Here is a 22,314-nt window from a genome sequence, read left to right as displayed (position 1 = left end):
AAACAGAACAATGAAGTCAACTCCAAACATTATTTCAAGCTTGAAATGCAGAGTAGACACATGAATGCAGTGTAATAATTAAAACTGGGAGGATTGTAAAATACAGCCAAAGATAAAAGCTTGATGCTATATAAAGACATCCAACTTTTTTGTCGGGTTAACTTTAACACAACACTATGAATTATAGTGACACAACATTTTTGCAGAGTTGCTTAACTGAGTAAACTCTGAAGTCCTGCAGAAAGTAACCCAGGTCCACTACACTTTCAGTATTACAAAAGCTTACACGACAGTGTTTAAAGATTAAAAATATTTTATTTACACTTTCTTTTATACACATTTTATACAGTTTTTCAGTTTGAAACCCGAACAGAGCGCATATGCAAGTCTGAGCATACTGTCTCCACAGCTAGGGAAAATTACTTTTTGCCAAGAAAAGACAAGAAAAAAGGCTTTAAAACAGTTAAAAAGAGGCAATTCTTAAATTATTCAGAGAAGTTTATAGCAGCCCTGGGGTAATCATTAGACAATTAATCCAAATGTACATATGAGGTCATATATATATTTTTAATTTTCTATAGGAAAAGTATTTCCAATTGCTAAACACAAACACAGTACAGTCTGAAAATAACTTTTCCCATTAACTTATCAAATACTTATCAAATACATTCTTTGCAATGCAAACAATCTGATATTGTACACTGGACTCAAGTGGGATACTATAGTGGAATTGCAAACTCCAGCATATAATAATTTATTTTAAAAAGATCTACAAAAATAACAATATATAGGGAAAAATTTTTAAAATAAAAACATAGCTCACTCTTCCCTTCACCTGTTCCCAGAACTGACATAAAAGTTAGGTGGGTCCCACTGAGGTAATAAAAGCCCCCTAAGAATAGCTAACTTTACAGTCCTACATAACACTTTATTTTCTAGACTTACAATAAGGTTTTCGACCAGAGCCATAAATAAAAACTACCATCTGCAAATAGAAGTGGTCTTCCCCCAGCTACCAACTTAATATTACTCCAAAGGTATTTGAAATTCAGCTTTAAAAGTTATTTTTAAAAGACTATATAAACATCATTTGAAATTTGGGAAGTGGAAAAAAAATAACAGAGGGAAATCACGGAAAGCATGCTCAAAACCAGCCAGTTTTTCTGCCACCTGTCACATACAACTACGTTTTATGAAGTTTACCCACACAAACTGGAATTTTAAAGTTTCTCACCAACTTTCAAAAATAGAATACAGATGTGAAAGTAGTCATTAGTATTCATTTTAAGCAGCTTCAGACTGGTTTACAAACATTAAATCTGAAAATGTTAGCTACAGGACACTGACAAGCTTTGTTTTAAATAGATGACAGGTTTTCCAGTTATATTCTTTCCCACTCTCCTTCAGCGAGCCCTGCCACATATGATGGACCATGCTTAGTCATGCAACTTCACCAGCTACATATTTATTAATGGAAGAAGAGCAGGACAGATGTTTTCTTGGATGCCCCCAACCTCATAAACACTTAAGCACAGGTTTAATAACATTTGCACTTTTAAGTTTTCTTATAAGTACCTTACAATTTTCTGTTCTCTTTGTATTGGACTGTTCACATCTGTGAAGTACGCATTTGAAGTGTTAAAAGAATCAGGGTCTCGATTCACTATTTTATTTTTTTAAAGGAAAAAGATATTTAAAAGGCAAAATACCTCTACGAATGTGACTACTTCTAAAAAGACTTTGTCACATAAATGCCGACACAGCTTGAAGTTCATTCTTAAAAAGCTGTTACCATCTCCCCATAATGCTTTTGTTGAAGAACGGACATAATGAGTAAAGCAATGCTGTTTTAACTGATTTGAATTTGTACCTGCTGAATTTTATCCTTTGCTTCCTGAGCATCAAGTGAAGCTTCGTTCCTGATGCAAGTAGTTAGCATATTATGAGCACGAAAAAACACATCACTTGGGTTTGTAAGGCAGGAGATCCTCAAGAAAAAATGGCTGCAAATCTCAGAAACCAGAGAAATATTATAGTCACAAACCCTTACAGCTAGTTGTAACAGGACTGCTATCATACTGCAGGAAGTAGGGCATCCACACTTCAAAAGTAAGTAACATACTAAAGCAGCATATCACATGCTACCACTCACCCCCCTTGCTAGCAGTCCTTTCTGAAATAGCAGCCTTTGTAAAATCAAGTACTGCCTTCTTCCAGCTGAATCAATGGGGAAAAAAAATTCAGAAGGGTTTTTTTTGCCACCTAGTACCTCCCACTAGTACCAACACTTTGTGAGGAAAAATGAGCTATTTCTGAAATTTGAACAAAATTATCTGCCCCCCAAGAGCAGACATAGCAGAATGCTGAATGGGAACTGGCAGTGTCCAACCCCTTTATAGGAGCACTGTACTTTTTGCCCATTCTTGCTCATCTGAAAACAAGTATCCTCTGGAGCTACTTACTAAATTAAAATTGGAAGCTGATACATTTTTGCTGTAAATATGAAAACCAAACCAAAACAAAAAAACCTCACCCCCAAACTTGGAGTGTAACTCACTATGTCCACCTTTTTAAGAAAAGGCAAGAACACTTACTGTCATGTGTTAAATATTACATATGTAGTGAGATCAGATTTGCTGGTATCCCATTATGACTGGGGTAGGAACAGAAGAATCCTCCCCAACTTAATAATCAAAGATCGTAACTTACCTTTTCCTTGACAAAGGAGAGGCATTTAAATGTTTTTAAAATCCACTGTAATCTGATCATAATGCTCAAAATCTGATAGTAACAGGCAATTCTTATTAGCCAGCTTAGTTTTGTTTTTAATTAAACACTGAATTATCTGGAGCTAAATACTAAAAGTGAACACAAACAGAAACTTTACATTAAAAAAAAAAATCCCTCTGATATATAAAGTAACAAAAATAACTGCCTCAAAAGTTCCACTGCCATCGAAAAGAGAACGTAAGCTAATTTTACATTTCATGTTTGAAACAATAAAAGCATGGTAGAAATGTAAATTAAAACATTCTCTCATACCCCTACAAATTCTAAACCAAAGAAAATTCCAAGCATTCCTAATGCTGGAAAGGTTACAGCCAGCTTCTCAATGGCAACACAACTTCAGGGGAGCTGAAATCAAGAGTTCAAGTTAGAATTTCACAGAATAATTACTATTACAATTCTGAACAAGATCTTTCAGAACTGGACACCTGAAGATAAATACAAACTTAAAACCATAGCACCTCAAAATGATCTGGTTCTTTATATTTCAAGTGTTAATACTCACCAATGACTTCACTGCCAGTTGCTTAGCATACAGAACTTCAGAAGGTGCTTAAATGCAGACTCAAAACCATAACTTAATACACCCCCATCCTTACCATTATTTTTAATAAAGTCTTGGCCATGTCCTTCTACTACACCTGAATCATGGAAGACCAGATATCCAGAACCATGTCCACTCCCCAGACCGGCCCCAGATAAAAGCGAAGTACTCCATATATACATAACTCATCTATGAAAGCCCACACAGGCAGGATTAGCTTTTGCTGCCTCATAAAACTTACTGAGAAATGAGCTGGTGACAGAGAGAATAAAAACAATTTTAAAACCTTGGTTTTTTCCTTGTGCCCCAATATTCCATGAACTATGTACAGTAGAATGTTTTTACTTGTACACAGCCAGCACCTACTGGAGTCAGTTCATCTCTGCACCCATGTAGGTGAAGAACACACAAAGTCTCACAGTGAAACTGAGGTTTTCGTGTAAGCCGCACTGGCTTTAAGTTAAGCTATTAAAGTAAGAAAGTAAATTAGATTTATAATTCAGTAAACTGCAATTTAATTAAAAGAGACTTAAATTTAACCACAAACTAGTCTGAATCAGAGTATCAGTATTTGGTCCAGTCACTACTGATGAAACTATGCTGGCATACATTCTCTCTTTCTGTTAAACATACTGAAAGAAAATACTGTATCAATAAATCATTTCTAATTAAAAAAAAAATAAAAATTAAAAATTATCTGTTGACTTGCCATATAGCTCCAAATCCTCACATCTCGACCCAGAACATAATTACTACAAAAACATCAAAGTACAAGAATGAAGAATTTTACACATCGTTTTAATGTCTATTGAATATTTCAAACTTACTTTAGGCAGGTAGGTGTTATTTTTAACATAAGAAATACAGGGTGATTTTGGTCCCTTTGTAAGTGCATTCTTTTGAACTCCCTGAGTACTGTACATTCCTTTTCTACAGTGATTTCTGACTGGAAGATGCTGAATAAAGTGGTCTTCATCACTGCATATAAAGTAAAGTCTATTGCTTCATGTGAAACACAGTGGCATAAGATTTTACAACATACGCAGGTGCGTGTTTCAGCATCATTTTGTCCCTACACATCTGAACTAAGTGCTCAAGTTAGTTGAACTTCTCCAAATCTTTCCGTTAGATTCCAGAAGTGGCTAATTTCACATCATTTAAAATAAACAGAATGTAATTACAGGTAATTCTTACCAATCTACTGTCAGTAATATCTGCAAGTTGACACAAACAAAGGAGTTATTCAAAGCCCTTCTGGATGGACCACACATCTTGATTCAGGCACTCTGAGGTCAGTAGCTATAGCTATGTAGGTTTTTTGTAAAAGAAACAGAAATGGTACTAACCATCCAACCACCTAACTCCACATTTTCAAAACACAGTAGTTCATAGCCGTTAATAATTATAATAATAATATTATTTAAAAAAAAAAAGGATTATACCACTTCAATAGGAGTTCAAAGTATTCCTATTGAAGTATGACTACAAGGAAAGTACTGAGAATAAACTGTAGTACATCCAGTTCTGAAAACAACTGTGGGTCGAAGCAGTGCTGAGCATTTGCTTATTGACATTTTCCATTTTCATAAAAAAAGAAAACTGGGCAGCACATTCAAACATAAAAGAAACTCAGGTAAGATGTGTTTTCTTTTTAAAAAATAATTTATAAAATAGCAAATTATTGACAGTTCATTATGAGCATTGATATAAAGAGTTTAAAGTTACTGAATCAATCAGTATATATTAAAGACAAGATACTTTGAAACCAAATGAGGCCTCCAGTTACTTAAGAACTTTGAATTATTTAGCTCATTAAAGGATAGCACTATACCTTAAATTCAACAATATGGCTGGATCTGTGCACTAGTTCAAATATAATATTGTAACTGCACATAAAAAGATGTATTTATATATAGTTTTTACAGAGTATGCATATGTGTGTATATATTCTTTACTCACCAACAAACGTAATGCAGACAATAGAAGGCAGCATAGAAATAGTGGTATGAATATAAAAATGTTTTGTTTTCAATTTAGTAGAAAATGTGTAATATGAATTTTGGCAGACTTATTGGTACTTCTATACAAAACCAGGAAAAAGGTTCATGCAAAGGGTTTAAGATTATTCTTCAACATATACAAGGGAAAACAAAAACACCTAACAGATTTGAGAATACTTTGCAATTCATGGGAAAAGCATCCAGAAGACAACATAAAAACACAGAAATGGTTTAATTTTGCTATTTTATACTTGGTTGTACCCTCATACAGATAATGAGTTCTATTTTGATGCTCAATAAAATTAAAATAAAGCCTTTCTCTTTCTTCCACAAATATTTTGTTAAACTCAACTGGTTTCAGAAGCGTAATGGTGTAATGGTCATTTAAAAAAAAAAAAAAAAAAGGAAGAAAGTCTTATGGACATGTTACAAAAAAAATAAGCACACTCAAAAATATATTTTTCTTTCCCCTACTTACAATTATGTTTGTTAAAAAAACAAAGCTTTTACAATATCAGACCAACTATCAGCTTTTCTAATAAACTTGGTAAGTAAACTCCCTGTACATCCTAAATGCTCTTAAGCATTTAGCAGTTGTTCTTATACACAAGATAATGTCTCTGATGGAATTCAACTGGTTTGTATTTTTTGACAAATAGGTACAGCTTTTTGTATTTCGCTGGGTTGTTCTTTCTGGTTTAGCTGCAACGTCTAACATGCTCCAACACATATTCAGGAAAGTGCAAGCTGCAGACTTGTAAGCCATCCAGCTTGCACGGCATCCTCGGATATTCATCTTCTTTCCATTTGTTTTCCTCTGGATCAAAAGTGAGAATTGAATCACTGTAATGACCATTGTAACAAAGGCCTCCAAGAACCATTATCTGTTTGTCCAGAACAGCTACACCATGACCACTCCTACCAATTGGCATAGAAGCCAGTATAGTCCATTGATCAGTATCTGGGTCATAGACCTCTGTGGAAGGACATCCTTGAGATTCAAAGGAGGCCCTTAGGATCACACAGACACCACCAAAGACATAAAGCTTACCATTATAAGAAATCATTTTGTGAAAGCATCTTGCATAATTCATTTTGCATTTGTTCTCCCAACAGTTAGTGACCACTTGAGTTCTCCTTGTCCGCTGCTCTACTGTCCCTTCTTTACTGGGATCAAACACACACACTTGCTTAGAAGTTGAAGATGATGTAATTCCACCAGTGATATACAACTTGTTACCAAGAACCGTCCCTTCATGTCCGTATTTATTGACTGGATAGGGATCCACAAATTCCCATTTATCTTCAGTAATATCATACCGTTCTGTTGAGTAAAAGGTTTCATCCCTGGTTCTCCCAGCCACTGCATAAACATACCTCCCAATAACTCCAACAGCAAACTCAGAACGTGGAATGGACATGTCTGCCATTCGTAACCAAGTGTTCTGTCTTGGGTCATATCTAAACACTTTGGACGAAGCATGAAACTCACCATCTGGCCCCAGTTCTTCCCCACCTAACAGGAACACAAAGTTATTCACAATGGCAAGGCAGTCTGGTCGTAAAGGTACTTGAGGACCCTCTAGTTCCCACCAGACCCTTGGTTTGTGCAAGAGAAGAATTTTGCTGTTTACCATACTGTGTCCTATCATTCCTCTAAATACTGCAGTCTGGGGTTTGGCAGAACGAATTTTGTTCGATTTCATTTCCATCAAAGGCTGTTGGTGAACGCTATGAAAGTAATTCATGGCTTGGTCAACCTCATGTCGCAGCTGTCGGGAGTATCGATAAAACTCTGATGTTTTTACCTATGAATACATTTAAAAGATATTAAAATTCTGACCAAGAGAAACAATCCAGAAAACCTAAATGACTATGTGTCATTAGAAGATTATTTTACTTAGTTTCATTCAGGCAATCTTGACAGCAATTGCATTTGTGCATGAAAGCTTAAGCTAATGTACTGTTACCCAAAATCCAGAAGGCAATTTAGTGATTAAGAGCAGTGACTAACATTTTCAGCAGAATACTCACACACAGAATTTAAGCTGGAATTAGGCACAACTGAAATCCCCAAGCCTAAAAATCATTATTCCTTCTCTCCCAAAAAGCCTCAGTTCATCTTCTGCTTAATCCACGAAGCACCTAAATTAAGAATGCACTATTCGTTTCATGTTGAAAAACATTCTACACAGCCATTCTGTGTTTACCAGGGTCTATCCTTGTCAAGTTTTTGCTGAATTCTCGCAACCAAGCCCAAGCAGGTATTCCCAAATGGTAGGCTCTGCTCACAGGGCTATTTAACTGGGGTTGGAAGGGAAGGCAACCAAACCCCCTCCTTCAGAACACGACTGCACTAACCACTCGTCATGATGGTTACATTACAGTTCCCCTCTATGAGTCTCCACATTAACAAATGCCTTTAACACAAGAGGAAAACATCTCAACCTATAACCCTTTGCTTGTGCGTTTATTTGGTAAACTCGTGGACGTAGGTTTGAACTTCCTCTTCCTAGGCAAGAGTTACCACCTTTGAATTACCAGACAGCAGTGAAGTGCCATCCCAATCTGAAAAGAGCTACCCCTGCACCGCTTCACTGGAGTTGGGAGCGGGTGCAAGATTCTAAGAATTTACCTTTACAGGACCCTTCCTATTATCTAAGTCAATTTAAGCTCCCAAAACTGGTCCTGAGACAATTCCAAAACACATCCCTGTTTTGAACATTTTAACTAATCTAGCTCCAGACAGCCCTCAGGCCACCATGTGCTTCTCTTCAAAGAGGCTTCACTCCTCTTCTTCTCTTCACTCCTCTTCACAGTCTGGTCTAACACAACATTCCAAATTACACATCTAAATTAAATAAAACCCCACTAGATACAGCCAAATCCACAAATCCTCTATCAGATTTGATCCTAAGTCCCTATTTCTTTCACATAAAACTGGATTGCTTTCACACACTCCAAATGCCTTTAGTTCCTACAAGCTCCAAAAAGACAAGCAATGCTCTGAAAAAAAATGTACGGCCGCTCTGAAATCTCAAAGCGACCACAAGATAACACCAGCAGCTACTATTATTCAGTATCTGTTCCCCCACCTCCTCCTATTCCCTGTCCCAAGTGACAAAAGCCTGTACCACCACTTAGCTAAGGGGTGGTGGTACAAGTTTTCATGTATCTGAAAAGCGACTGGGAAATAAATGTTCCTTTATACCTTGTGAATGCAGTAGTTGCTTATTCCATGAATACATACTACTAAAATGTTGTTAACTTTGTGTTAATCCTTTCTCTTCCTTGTACAGTAATGAAGACATTCTGCTGTAAGATACACATTTCTTTAAACTTTTTGAACCATTATTATTGGACATGATTTGCACAGACTGAGATTGTTTTATACACCAGATTTTCAAAACCCCTGAATACTAACCTACTGTTGTGAAGCGCTGTATAGCTCAAGAGTTAGAGCAATTTGATGGTTTTATTTACAATTTTTCTTTCCCTCACTTCATTTTGACAAGTTCAACTTATCTTTGCTTGGAAAAAGAAGATGGTCACATGCAGATTGCAAATATTATTCTCGGGGTAATATCCAACTTCTTTCTACTGTATTTATGGGGGTGATTATGGAGCAAAAAGGTTTACTTAGGTATAGTGCTTATAAAACACCCACAGTAAGCCCAGCTTTTGTGGGGAATAACAGATCTATTTTCTTATTACATATAAAGAATATATCATAAAAATACAGGAGACCTGCTCATATGGCATTTGTTCTAATAAACCATATAGCTTGCCTGACTGAAAAGATAACTTCCAGGAAACATGCTGGGGGAGAGGTAGCGGGGAAAACCACAGCACAGAAAAATGGTAAAATACAGAGAGCTTTAAAGGGTAAAAAAGTAAAAAATGACACAGGAAATTAAAATAACAAAGACTCGTGGGTGGGTTACTTTACCCTTAAAAGTAATTTTCAAATTCTAAACCAGCACGACTATTTCACGCACTCCCAAACTGGAGCTATCATTTTCGGAATTAAAGAAAAAAGATTAAAGAATTTTTGTTCCACCTATATGCATTTCAAATTTTCTTGGATGATTATGGAAGACAACAGGATCAACACGCTTACAACGTGAAGCATGCCAGCAAAGCCTGGCAGAGATAGAAAATGTATTTTCTTCCCCCCTCAACATTTACAACTGTCTTTAGATCTAGCAATTGAAATGCCAGCCAGAAACTGGAATTAAAATTAAGCCTTATATAACCTCATCACTCTACTCCTTCCCGTAGCCTAAATCTCACCCCATGAGAGTATGCAAAAGCAAACAAGGATTATCCCTAATTCCAGAGAGAGAATCTCAAGACCAGGGAATCAACCTATTAGTACTTTAGTACTACTTCTCTTGACAGAGCACTGAAATGAAAGCAAAGCCTCGATCTCACCTTAAACCAGAAAGATATCAAGAAGCAAATACTACTACCAGTTATAAACAACTCTTTCAGACTGATGTTCTTGGGGAAGCTATCTACAAGCATAATCTTGAAGAGATGAACATGAAAATATATAAGCACTAGCAATTCTTACAATATTCGGGGGAAAAAAAAAAAGAGAAAAAAAACCCCAAAACCAAAAAAATCACAAAATAGAGGGATATACTACCTAAATTCTGGTAAGAAAAGGTAGTACTAGGATTCTTCGACTTCTCTGTTGAGGAAAAATACCACTATTTCTAAACTTCAGCTTTCCCCAGCACAACCTCTGCCATACAGGAGCAGTATCTCTCCGAAGGCTCAAACGATGGTCTAAGATGACTGTTAGGATATGCCTATATGAAAGTACAGACTGTTCACGCCTGCTTGATGCAAATGAAGACAAAGCAAATGTAGGTCAGTTTGCCCACTTACATATTCAGATGCTGTCTGTGTGAAATCAGAATTATTTTAAAGTCCTATTCAGCCCTTAGTAAGGAAAACCCTCCACCTACACTTCTGAATAATTTTACAATGCTTTTAATTACTTGTGAGTACAATCAAAAAAGAGAAGCATTAAAATTTAGGTGTTTAGGTATTAAAACACAACTGTGAATTGCGCATACATTTTAGTTTTAGCAGATTAAAGAACATGGCCTTTAGCAAGCCTTTTGTGGGAACTGCTGTCTGACACCCAAAATAGACTGAAGGAACTCCTTCAACATTCAAAATTAGGCTTCTGCCATTACCCAAAAGTGGCAAGGAGGAGTTGATCAACAACTAAGTGCTTACCAACAGACTCATTTTCCTGTTAAGCTCAAATGGAGAAGGGAGAAGCTCTAGAAGGAAAACGCCCCTAATTACCAACATACTCAATTAGAGAGAACGCTCACAGGTTTCTGCAAAGCATCCAAACCAGATGGAGATGTACGCTAACTGTGATGAACCCTGAGGTAAAACAAATGGGCATTCTTAAGAGTACATCGTCAACTCTGAATTGACTAAAAAAATATAAATGCATTTCCAAAGTCTAAAAAAACCCTGTTTTTTATCTTGCTGAAGGGTATCAAAGAAAATTTAAGTTGGATTTCCTTACCAAACCCAATCTTACAGTAAAAAGGAATATAATCCAAACACTAAAGATTTGCTCATGTGATTTTTTTACATTCTGTCTAATTCTTTCTCTTCAGTTTTCTGGACAAAAACTTCTTACAGAGGTTCTGCTGGGATGCAGCACTAATGTAAGAGCTCCCCAAAGAACTCTAATGAGAACTACCTCATTGCATCACCTAACAGTTACAATGGTTCAGTTGGACTTTTAGCTACACAGGCAGGGAACAGCATAAAATCAAAGGTGTCATTCCATAAAAAAAAAGAAGAAAATGATTAAAATCATCCACTACTCACCCCTCTCTGTACTCACCCTCTGGGAGTCAATACCAAACCCATCAAAACTTCACCAAAATCACCACCATCCCTCTAGCCATAGTAAATTGGAGCTTGAGTGCATTTTGAATCAGTGAAACACTCAGTAAAACCTGCTAGCTTTCCAAATTAATGCCCCTATTAATCATTACCTGGTTTTCTGCCATATTGCAATGCATGCTTTTCTAGTTGAGCAGCTATGCAAGTTTCAGAATTTTCCATTTATATTTTATGAAAAAGCAAAAAATGTAAGCCATTAGTTTCTAATTTGAAAAGTGATCCCCACAAAAGAGTAGATGCAGCCCTTGTTATGTTCATCACCCAAAAAAACCAAACCCAATTAAGCAAATTTATAAGCTGCAGGAAAAACAATGAAATGCAAGGCAAATGTTCTGTAACACCAATTTGACTTCAGGATTTGGCCTTTTTTTTTTTTTTTTTAATACAACTCTATACAGCTATTGCCCTATTTGTGTTTTTCTTAGTTGGGCTTTTTGGAAAAAGCTTTCAAAACCTAACAAAAGGCTACTTTTGAAATGACCAAACTAAATATCTATTAGTTGTACACCTGGCAACTAAATCTTAACATGTTATTATATGGGGTAGATATTAGTTTGGTTCCTTCTGTAGAACTGCTAAAAAAACCCCACATAAAAATATGGATGGCTCATAATGTGGCTCCATCATTACTAGCCACATAAGCAGAGAACTATTTCAAAGGCTATAAAATCGTGTTTACTTAAGTCTTCTACAACTGCCATTCTGAATGTGTAAGTGATGCAACTCAAACTCAACTACTAGGAATACAGAAGCTATGCTACACCTTTTCAATGAATAAAGAGGGCACCTGTATCAGGCTTCTGGAGAGCATACTCTTCTTTTTACTTGAAAACAAATTATATTTTACTAGAGATTAAGCTGAACTAAAACTAAAGATCCATCAATCCTACTAAGTAGGATCTTTACTGCTTTCACATCTACTTATCTCTGACCATATTCTAAGCACAATTATAAGCCTGTCAACAAAAGTTATCAAAATGTTAATCAATCACCGAGTGGATCATCGAGTCTAACTGTTAATCCAACACTGCCAAGTCCACCACTAAACCATGTCCCTAAATGCCACATCTACATGTCTTTTCATGACATGGTTGCCTCCAGTAAAAGAGAGATGAACTCAATGATCTAGGAAAAATGCCTTCTATGTCCAACCTTCCTGAAGACTTACGGAGCCATGGATATGTTTCAAATAAAGTGGAAAATAATATGTTTTCAAATAAAGTGGATAGTGCAACTTGTGCTTCTCCCCATACACTTTGTTTTCTAACTATTCCCCATATCCTTACTTCATTAATATTTACATTTTTCTGCATACATCTACACCTATTTTAAGGGCTGAGGAACAAAAGGAGTATCTACTCATACTTCAAAAGCAGTTTTTCCAGGACAGTTTAGAGTAAGCAAACAGGCTGCACCTTCACTTGCGCACTTCAAATGCACATCAGGCATAGAGTCACTCATTTCATTTTTAAAAGGACAAGCCATTCGACTCAGATTGTAAATCTCTTCAGAAAAAGGATGTAAGAAAGAGTGGCTTAAGAGGCCAAAAGTATCCTTACTGTGACTTGCAAAGTTACATGTAAGTTATTTATATACTACACTGACAGGCATGTTAGTAATGCATATTAGAAAGATTACATAAGCGTACATATGACAAGGCAGCCAGTGTATAGCACATACAGAGTTTGCTGAACCATTAAGAATCAACCTCAGCTTGTATTTGGTACATTCACGCAGGCATTTAGTATGTGCTGACTTCAGGAAAAGGGTAAATTCTGCTTGTAGATCTCAAAAAAAAAACCACCCCCCCCCAAAAAAAAAGAAGGCAGCAGTTTTACCAATATTCTCCCCCTTCTACACAGAGCAGAGCTCTCCTTAGGTAACTTCCAGAACAGTTAAAAAAAAAAAAAGAGTGTAGTTTGTATTTTGATGTTGGCTCCAACTGCAGTTGTCCTCTGTCACTTGTCTTGCTGGATTACTCAATGCTCTCTAGCCAGGACAAAACACAAATGCGCTCCTAGCTGCAGCAACAAATGACATACATACTTAGCTGCGCTTCCCTCTGCTGAGTTGCCCCACTCCAGAATCTGCACTGGCTTCTCTCTGCTCCCACATAAAATTAATGGGAAGGGTATCCACAGATAAAGCTTTTATATGCGGGTATATAAACCAGGATGCTGAAAACGACTTCTCTCCTTAAGTTGTATCTATCTGGCCATTTGGTAGCTGTCAGCGTAAAACACAAGAAGCACTCTATGCAGGATTTATACCACCGATAACCAAAATCAACTCCAGAAGTTACACCTAAATATAACGCTGAAGACCAACGTGTACTTTTCACTTGTGCTTACAGAAATTTAACTGAAGACAGCTTGATGCTTGAACTTGGATCCCAAAAACACAAAGAGCTGAAGCAGACTCTTTCACGCGAGTCTTACCCTGTTAGACTGACCTTAAGGATACTTTATGAATCCTATCAGTTTTCTTACTGAAGGGCTTAAATGTTGTAATAATAAGGTAAAAACATTTTTAAAAACAAGACACTACACAGCATCTTGCAGAGCTCAGCTCTTGCTAGTCGGAAATCTCTTAAACCAATATAAACATTACATTACTGTTCTAAAACATGTTTAGGTATTTATTTCATTATTTGTCTATCGGCTAATATAGAATCGTAAATCTATTTTATGTATTATTATTTCCTCTACTCAATTCACATACAAAAAAAACAAGCCAAAATATAAAACCTCACTTGTTTCTGAAGTAATTAGTAGCTTTTACAATTTAAAATACAAATAAGTGTAAGCCTTATAACTAAAATGATCCAGAAGCCCTTGATTGACCAAGAACAATACAACCTTATCTGTATACTTACTAGATACCAAAATAAAAATATACAGGAAATTAATTTGTAAGAAGCCCAACAAAAACATAGGGTCTTAAATCCTATTAATTCACTGAGAAATTAAAACTACACAAGTTAAAAGTTGTATCTTATCACACAAAATTAACATTGCTAAGACAAACAGCAGAGTTTAAGTAATTCCTAACCTGAATACCTTGTTACTAGCCTGCAAGAGAGCTGCTTACAAAGTTTTGTAATTCTCTACTGTTGACAAATACTCAGAGTCTCAGCAACAGAAAACAACTTTTTTTGTGTGTGTCTATTCTTCAACAGAAGAGTAGAAAAGAAAGTTCTCTTTTAACCTCTCGATACATACAATGATCAGGTGAATTTTAGATCACCTGTTACAAAGATTCCTCTAGTATTTAAAATAAATCATTACATTTCACACAGTCAATAATTTTTGATTGTATTATGTGCCTTGTGTAGCGCCAAATGTATGTGAAACTGCAGGATCAGGGCTTACTTTCAACTGCTGTTTAACAACAGCACAAGCACTGAAGACACAACACTAACACTACCCTTCAGATTTAACTGCACATTCTAGTTTTCACTTGTAAATAAGAAATATCTGTACTTAAAACACATAAAATCTACAATTGCTATGTTTTGATTATAAGTTATCATGCCATACACCCTACATACTGTATGCAGCTCTAAAATCTTTGGAAAGCAAGAAACAACTTGTGGAAAACAGTAAGAATGACTGAAATAAAACTTGTATCAATACAAGTGATCTTATTTTAAAATGTCCTTTCCATATGCACTCACTTTAAAACATGTATTGTAAACCTACCTGTTCTCCAGTCACTGTACATACTATTGTCTAATAATCAGATGACAATACTTTCAAATGTTTGTCTTCTACTGGTTTATTAGAAAAATAAATGCTATCTTTTTATTCCTCCTAATAGGTTTGGGAATCTTACCTATTTAATGGCATGCTGCCCTAGCTAAATGATGAATCCTGTCTATTGCTTTTCAAATGCACCAACCTTCTCAAAAACACTGGATGGTGTCATCAAACAAAACCTGATGTTCTGAATGATGGTGTCCGTATGCCTCCAGCGTCTTCTATCATGGCGTAGCCAGGCCTGAACAGCTTCATACAGCTCTATCTCTGGAAACCTGCTCAGATGATCATTATCCAAGTAAGACATGAGCTTCTCAAAGCTCAGATATGAAAGGAAGTCAGGTCTGGACATGAGTGGCACAAAATTCTCTAGCAGGAAGGAGTCCAATTTTTCCCTGACTCCTTCGATGTTTACACCAAAATCATCCAGAAGTCTCATAATTTCTGCACAGTTTTCTAAGCAGATTTTAGCTAAGAGAAAAGAGCAGCAAAATTTTACCACCTCTATAAGCTGGACATACATGGCAGCCTGAAGGATTTCATGAACAGTGTTCATACTCAGTTCAATAGTTCCATAGTACATGAATTGGAGGACATGACTGAAGCCTGTAGCTGTCAGACCTTTCAAATGGATTTTGTCCTGATCTCGTTCTCGCATATCAGCTGTGAACATAATCCTGAAGTAATCACTCTGGGTGGCAAGCAGTGCTTTATGGGCCTGAAATTGGTGGTCTTCAATGACAAGTGTGACATCAAGAAGCAATCCCTCCTCATACAGTGCTCTGAATCCAGCAGAGACACTGGTGTCATGGATGGAGGAGCTAAACCCTTCCACGTCCCCTGCCATGAATCACCTGGGGGGAAGAAAAAATAAATAAATAAAAATAAAAATAAATTGTTATTTCTAGTAACACATCACAAGCCCTTCCTGACCAGATAAATCCTGAGATAGCTCATTAAGACTTGAAAGTCTTCACCATTCTTTTTGTTTTCTCTTCAACTGAAAAAAATCAACTTAAGAAACAAAACACAAACTTTAAATATTTCTCCCCCCCCCGCCCCCCAATATTTTCATTTTAAAGAAAGGGTAATGAACAAAAACAACTATGTGGTACTGCCAAAATTATTCCACACTCCAAGCTACTTAGTGGCCAGATAAGGAATAGGAAATGCTAAAAAGGTTGTCATAGGTTTTTCCTTCTCTCCCCCTCAATCTTTCTAAAGAATTTCTCTCAGGGGTGCAATAAAACACCTACTCTTGAATATCAAAGGTTTCAGAAAGGAAGATGAACTTCCTTAACTTTGGAAACAAGCTCGAGTAGATCTGTACAATGTATAACCTAAGAAAAATCTAGTATCTTTAAAAATTTATATCATTTTACTAAAAAAGTTATTTCTAGGAAACTGAACATTTTCAGGGATACTATTTAAGTTTGTGTGTTTCACTTCTACAACAACATAATCGTCATCCTGTTCTTCCCTTAACCCCTGTTTCTTACCACAGGGATTTTTAGGTGACGAGATTTATAAAGAGCAAAATACTAAAGCAACAGGAAGCACTGACAAGAATAGGTCACAATAAATAATATTCTGTATACTGGGTTATTGAAACTTAATTGCTTATAAAGCACTTGCACATTTGCAGATGCAGTGTTACTTACGTGCAAGCTACAGTCAAACTGTAAATAAGCCAGAAAAAAAAAAAAAAAAAGGCTAGCAAGATCCTAGCCTGTTAAAGGAAGATAAATATTCAACAAAAATCCCTATAAACAAACTATTCCAAATCCATGAATTTCTCATAATGTTGCTCAACTGCCTTGGGTTTAGGTAGGGTGAAGTTGCACAAAGCAACTTGAACCAGTCCGACAATTTATCACTAGTCAAAGAGCAACAGCACACTCCATTCTCCCACTCTCTCCTCATCGTGGGGTCTGAGCTCCTGCAGCCTTACTCTGAGGTATTTCTGGGGTTTGCTTGACTGCTTCAGAACGCCAAATCAACTCATAAACCTGATAGAAAACTAAACCAAGGGCAGGGAAGGGGGAGGAGAGGGAGATGACAATGATGACATAGGACACAAACACCACCAACCACCCAGCACACACAAAACCTCAAAAACACAGAGCTTTCTGCTTATCAGTGAGCAGACTTCTGACTTGACACTGAGGGGGGGTGGCACAAGAGCCAACCTGATGCAGAGGGCAGGATATCACATTTGAGCAGGAACAGGGAAAAAGAGTAACATCTTTCCCTTTTGGCATTAATCAGCTACTAGAAATTGGTTCAGCCATTTTGGTTCCAATTTATCTCACCTTAAATTACAGCGCAACATTCACTCATTTGTGCATTTAACCCTGAATTTCCTATAACAAAGTTAATAATGCTTTAGTACTGGTAACCTATATGAAAAAGCAGAATAATACCAACATATTTTAAAAAACGATGATTTTCAAGGTTACAGAACTTTACAGCAGTATATGGACCCAGAACTGACTCGAGGTTGGCCCCGGTTTCACAACTTCAGAGAGCAGTTACCACCCACTTCCTCAAGTACCACATCCTAACTGCAGCCATTGTAACTTGAATGTATTTTATTAGACTCCATCAATGGATAATCATCTCCTCTCCTTAATTCATCAGCATACATCCTGGAAAACGAAACTGGAGATGCTTTTTGTCCATGTAAAAATAAAATGGTGAGTAGGTGTTTGTAGCCACACCTCATGGAATCAGCACCGCTCCCACACTGTGGAAACCTGCTGACAGGTTCTGTGCACAATAGAGTAAATGCTGGGAGTGTTCATGACAATTAAGGCCTTATGTTAAATTCAAAATTCCTGAAAGTAAGAGCAGCAGCAAGAGAACAAAGCTGACAATGCAATCACTTTCTTGCCAGTATCCATGATAGCACACTCCTCTCAATGTCACTGAAGACAAAGAGAAAACTCAAGCTGCTCTGGAGCTTCATATTTTGAGTCCCCTATTCCTGAACACAGCACAGGCCTACCAGAAAGAAAAATTCCCATCAAATATTCTTCTTAGTTGTTGCCAATTCTTGCACAAAAGCAGACGAGGAAAGAATTACTTTACTAACAACCACCTCAAAAAGAAGCAACAAACTGAAGAGTAAGCATAAAGCCTGGCTTTATAGAATTTTGTCTTCTAATTAGATTTCCAGTATCAAATGAAAAGATAAACACCAGCTTTTTTTCTTCTTTCACCAGAGCATTTGTAACTCCTCCCCTCCTGCCCCGAGTTCTCTGATGTTTAATCACAGCTGAGATCACATTTCAGTCTTTCCTATTTAACAGATTTAATGGTCACTTGCCTTTAAGTGGGCCACCCGTTTTCATAAAATATATGGCACCCTGAAACTATCACGTCTCAATTTTGTTTGTAATCTGTCAAGAGGTTCAAACATGACTAAGGTTCTCAGGCAGTGCAACCGTCTAAGTCACATTTCCTTAGGAGATGAACTAAAACATAGGGCTCAGCTTCAAATCCAAGATCAATGGAAAAAAAAGGGACAGGACAGTTGGAATTTACAAATGTGAGATGTGAACAGAAAACACAGCAATATTGAGGGAAAAACATCAGAAATGAAGCAACATTCTTCAGGTGACTGAAACAACATATATTAATCTGAAAATAATGGGATCTCCCACCACACAGGCTAATGCAGGCAGCAATCTCATGGAAGGGATTTCTTCAAAACAGTTCATACATTACTGTGTACGTGAACAAGATAGCACCACACCAGTAAGTTCCAAACACATCTAGGGTCTTTCCCCTTAATTTGAGAAAGATAATTACATTATAGGTACTCTGCAAATAAAAGGTAAGACATTAACTTTTATATAGGACAGCTTTAAAAGTCCTCTTTCACCACCTTCAAAGAAGCAAAAAGGAAAAGTTGGCCAGTGGAAGTAAGCAGGGACAAATGGTAGAGGGTAAATGCATCAAATCCAGAGAAGCATCTCCAGTGTTTCTTTTAAGGATCAAACCAAATAAATACACAAAACCCTAAGACCAGCGACAGAGAGTCCTGGGTAACTGACTTTAGGTGGCGCTGCTGAGCATGGGGAGTGGACCAGATGACCTCCAGAGGTCCCTTCCAGCCTCAGCTAGACTGTGACTCTGTGATCACATGTGCTTTTACATAGAAACTGCACTCATTGTTCGGTTATTTTTTCCAACCATCCTTTTAATTCTGATTAAATAGAAATAAGACATACACAGGCAAAAAAAACCAAACATCAAATAAAAGCTACTACCCCTCAAATTTTAAATTATCAAAAAATAAGGTAGTAAGAATCACCAAAAAACATGAATCTGTAAAAATATATTAAAATCAGAAGTCAGCTGCAAAACACTACAATGATGACGAAGTGGTCAACACTGAATTTCTTATTTTTAAATGTTTTAAAATGTTTTCAATGTTTTAAAACACGTGGGGGTTTAAGTCCTTCTTTTCACATCCCTGCTTGTATTATTTTTAGAAAATCTACGGTTTTCAATCTCTAAATATTTTTCCTCCCAAACATCAGACAGCATTTAATGGATTATTTAAGTAGACACAAAACCAGTATGATTTCTTCATAACATCATCTAGACACTTCCAAATTCTGAGTGAAAAGCTAAAGACTACTTGTCTTCCTATATTAAACAAAAAGAGTAAATACTCTTTTTTTCTGGCATAAAGCCATATGCAGTATCAGCAGATATATTTTTCTTTACAACACAAAAATGCATTGGCCAGTGCAAATACACAAGGGGGTTAAACAAGATAGAAACTGGGAAACTAGACAGTCAGATGCATATTATGATGAACTGCTAAAAATCTTCATTTCTACAGCTAATAACCTCAGCCAAAAGCAAATAGCAATGTGGTAGTTCAAATATTAAAAAAGCAATACAAAATACTCTCAAACGAAGTCATTTTTCTAAAGCATAGCTATGCCATTCCTCCCACACACACACTTGCAATCTTAGATGTAATTCTATGCACTATTCAAATGCTGCAGCTTATTTCCCAGAGGACAGTAACGTAACCATTTTTTTTCATATTTTCAATAAAAATGCAAAATTCAGTTAGATTTTCTTCACACATGCAAATCACAACAGCACACTTAATCCTCAGGAAGATACGTAGCCTACAGTGGTCTATAAGAAAACTGGAACAAAAAAATCCAATGTATAAACAATAAGGGGGGGGATGTAAGTTGACGTTCTGCATTGTTCTGCGCATATTAGAGCTGATCAGTATAATGCAGCACAGGAAGTAAGATTCTCTGCTGAAAAGCAAAAAAAGAAATACGCTTAACCTCACTGGCTTTTCCTGACATTTTCTCCTCTTTTAGCATATAATGCATTACAGAGTCTACTCCTCTGTGCTGTAAAAGCACTTACTTGGAACACTGATTTCTCATCTTTATTCTGCAGCTGTAATAGAAGTCTGAAAACCCTGTTCCAGACTGCTTTTTCTTGCTAAACAAGGAGAACCTTTTTTCCTCAGGGTGTCTGAGGCTCTTAGTCACAAGCAGAAGAAATGGAATCTAAATGCAAAGAAGGAAGTTACGGAATACCCACTTTTTGCTTATGCCAAAAAGATTTAAAAATCTATCCAAAAGCAGTACTTCTTGAAAAAGTGCCATTTAAATAAGTGTGTTTATGCAATATGTAAGCTTATATGCACTTTCTAGGCATAGAAATGTATTGTTCTAGAAAGTATTGACGTTACCAACTCTAATACACCAGCTGGAAGGCAGATTTCTGTTTTCCTTTACTGCTGTTCCTTAATAACTCATTTGAGATGCTGAGACAGAACTAGCAAGTTCCTTTGTTTACAGATCATGAAGTACTTATTCATTCTACCTTCCTTATAGAAATTCTGAAAAAGCACTTATGTGAACACAGCTCAATTTATTATGTGAATTCACATAATAAAACATTGTATTTACAAGTTGCACAAAAGGATATTTCACCAGATATACAGAACCATACCCTGGTTACACACAGTAATAAAATAGAGCTTAAAATCCAATAATCTGTTCCATCTATCCCATTCCTTTCATCCATCAAATGCATGCATTTAAATGCAAATTTAAAAGCCATTACATATGCTTTATTTAGGGAGGTGCATAGCAAAGACTGCTTAGAGCAGAATTCTTCAACCCTCATTTGTTAAAACAAACACCTTCCTGCACAAATAGGACTCTTCTCCATAGTCAATGCTATAGACGTATAAAAACACAATACACACAGGCATTTGAACATACAAGGAAAACATTCACAACTGCACATAGCCATCACTAAAAACAGGGCCTTTGAATGCAGTGGACTGCAATGAGAATGCAGTGAGTGTATAAATATACATTTACACAGTATAAATACTTTATCCCCCAAATTAAGCCTTTGTTTACACAGTTTGACACTAAAACTATTCAACCTTTCCCAAACCACCACTTTTTATCATAATTGCCCACTAACAGCAGCAGAAGGAATGATGTAAAAGTAAGACAGATCAATAACCAGTGTGATATCAAAACTTTCCATCGCTACAAAAATTACAAATGTAGGAAACAAAGAAACACATCAAGCTTGTATGCGTTTTATCTAAAATCCTTCAGAATGAACATGCTATGTTTAAGAAACAATTTATCTTAAACACATTGGTAGGTTCACCCTAAAGACTTCACCCAATCCGTGCTGAGAATTCAAAAAACATTGGATTACTTTGGAAGTGAGTAGTTAGGAGCTTACTGATCGCTGACAATAAGAGGAACCAGACTGCCAGAAGCTGAAATTAAAACTTGGGTAGTCCTGAAAACTGTCCACACTACATGAAGAACTTCTTAGGGCATGCATGAGAGCTCCTCTTACAATCTCTACCCATGTTGCTATCTCTGAGCAATCTGCATCAGTTTGTAAGAACAGCGGCACTTCCGTAATACATCAGCCATCTCTGAGGTCATCTTGGTTAGGCTAGAAGCATTATCAGAACTAGTTATAACCCAACATACTAAAACTCTGTATGGATTGTGCCTCGGCTCCGTATGGTTACATGTCATTCTAAGCATGCCAAACCCCTGCTGAGTAGTCCTTAGCTATTCTCCACAAAGAACAATACTAGGAGAGAGTGTTTTGTTCTGTTTTCTTTTCGAGAAATGTCTAACTCAAGCAGATGTGTTGGTGCTCTCATGTGCAAGTATTCATAACAGATAGGTTTCTCAGGTCACATTACACTGTGTTCCTAAAAACTTATCCTATAACCCAATTT

At 36.6% G+C, this 22,314-nt stretch overlaps 1 protein-coding gene across 5 annotated transcripts in view; it reads right to left on the bottom strand.

Moving 5' to 3' along the window:
- Window positions 1–295: 295 nt before the first annotated feature.
- Window positions 296–22,314, bottom strand: part of KLHL15 (kelch like family member 15) — a 28,964-nt gene continuing 6,945 nt past the window's right edge. For 3 of the 5 annotated variants that reach the window (XM_030470811.1, XM_030470776.1, XM_030470794.1), the window contains 2 exons: window positions 15,178–15,889; window positions 296–7,139 (listed from right to left, as the gene is read on the bottom strand). In XM_030470811.1, the coding sequence (XP_030326671.1) occupies window positions 6,030–7,139; window positions 15,178–15,882 (1,815 nt within the window). In that variant the 5' untranslated portion in view covers window positions 15,883–15,889 and the 3' untranslated portion in view covers window positions 296–6,029. Of the gene's footprint in view, window positions 7,140–15,177; window positions 15,890–16,212; window positions 16,376–22,314 lie in introns of all 5 variants that reach the window. The other 2 variants (XM_030470786.1, XM_030470803.1) reach the window with 2 other exon arrangements.

Source organism: Strigops habroptila, chromosome 2 (genome assembly GCF_004027225.2).
Source record: "Strigops habroptila isolate Jane chromosome 2, bStrHab1.2.pri, whole genome shotgun sequence".
NCBI classification, from domain to species: domain Eukaryota; kingdom Metazoa; phylum Chordata; class Aves; order Psittaciformes; family Psittacidae; genus Strigops; species Strigops habroptila.
Note: the sequence above shows the minus strand (reverse complement) of the source record. Positions and strands in the feature narration are given on the sequence as shown.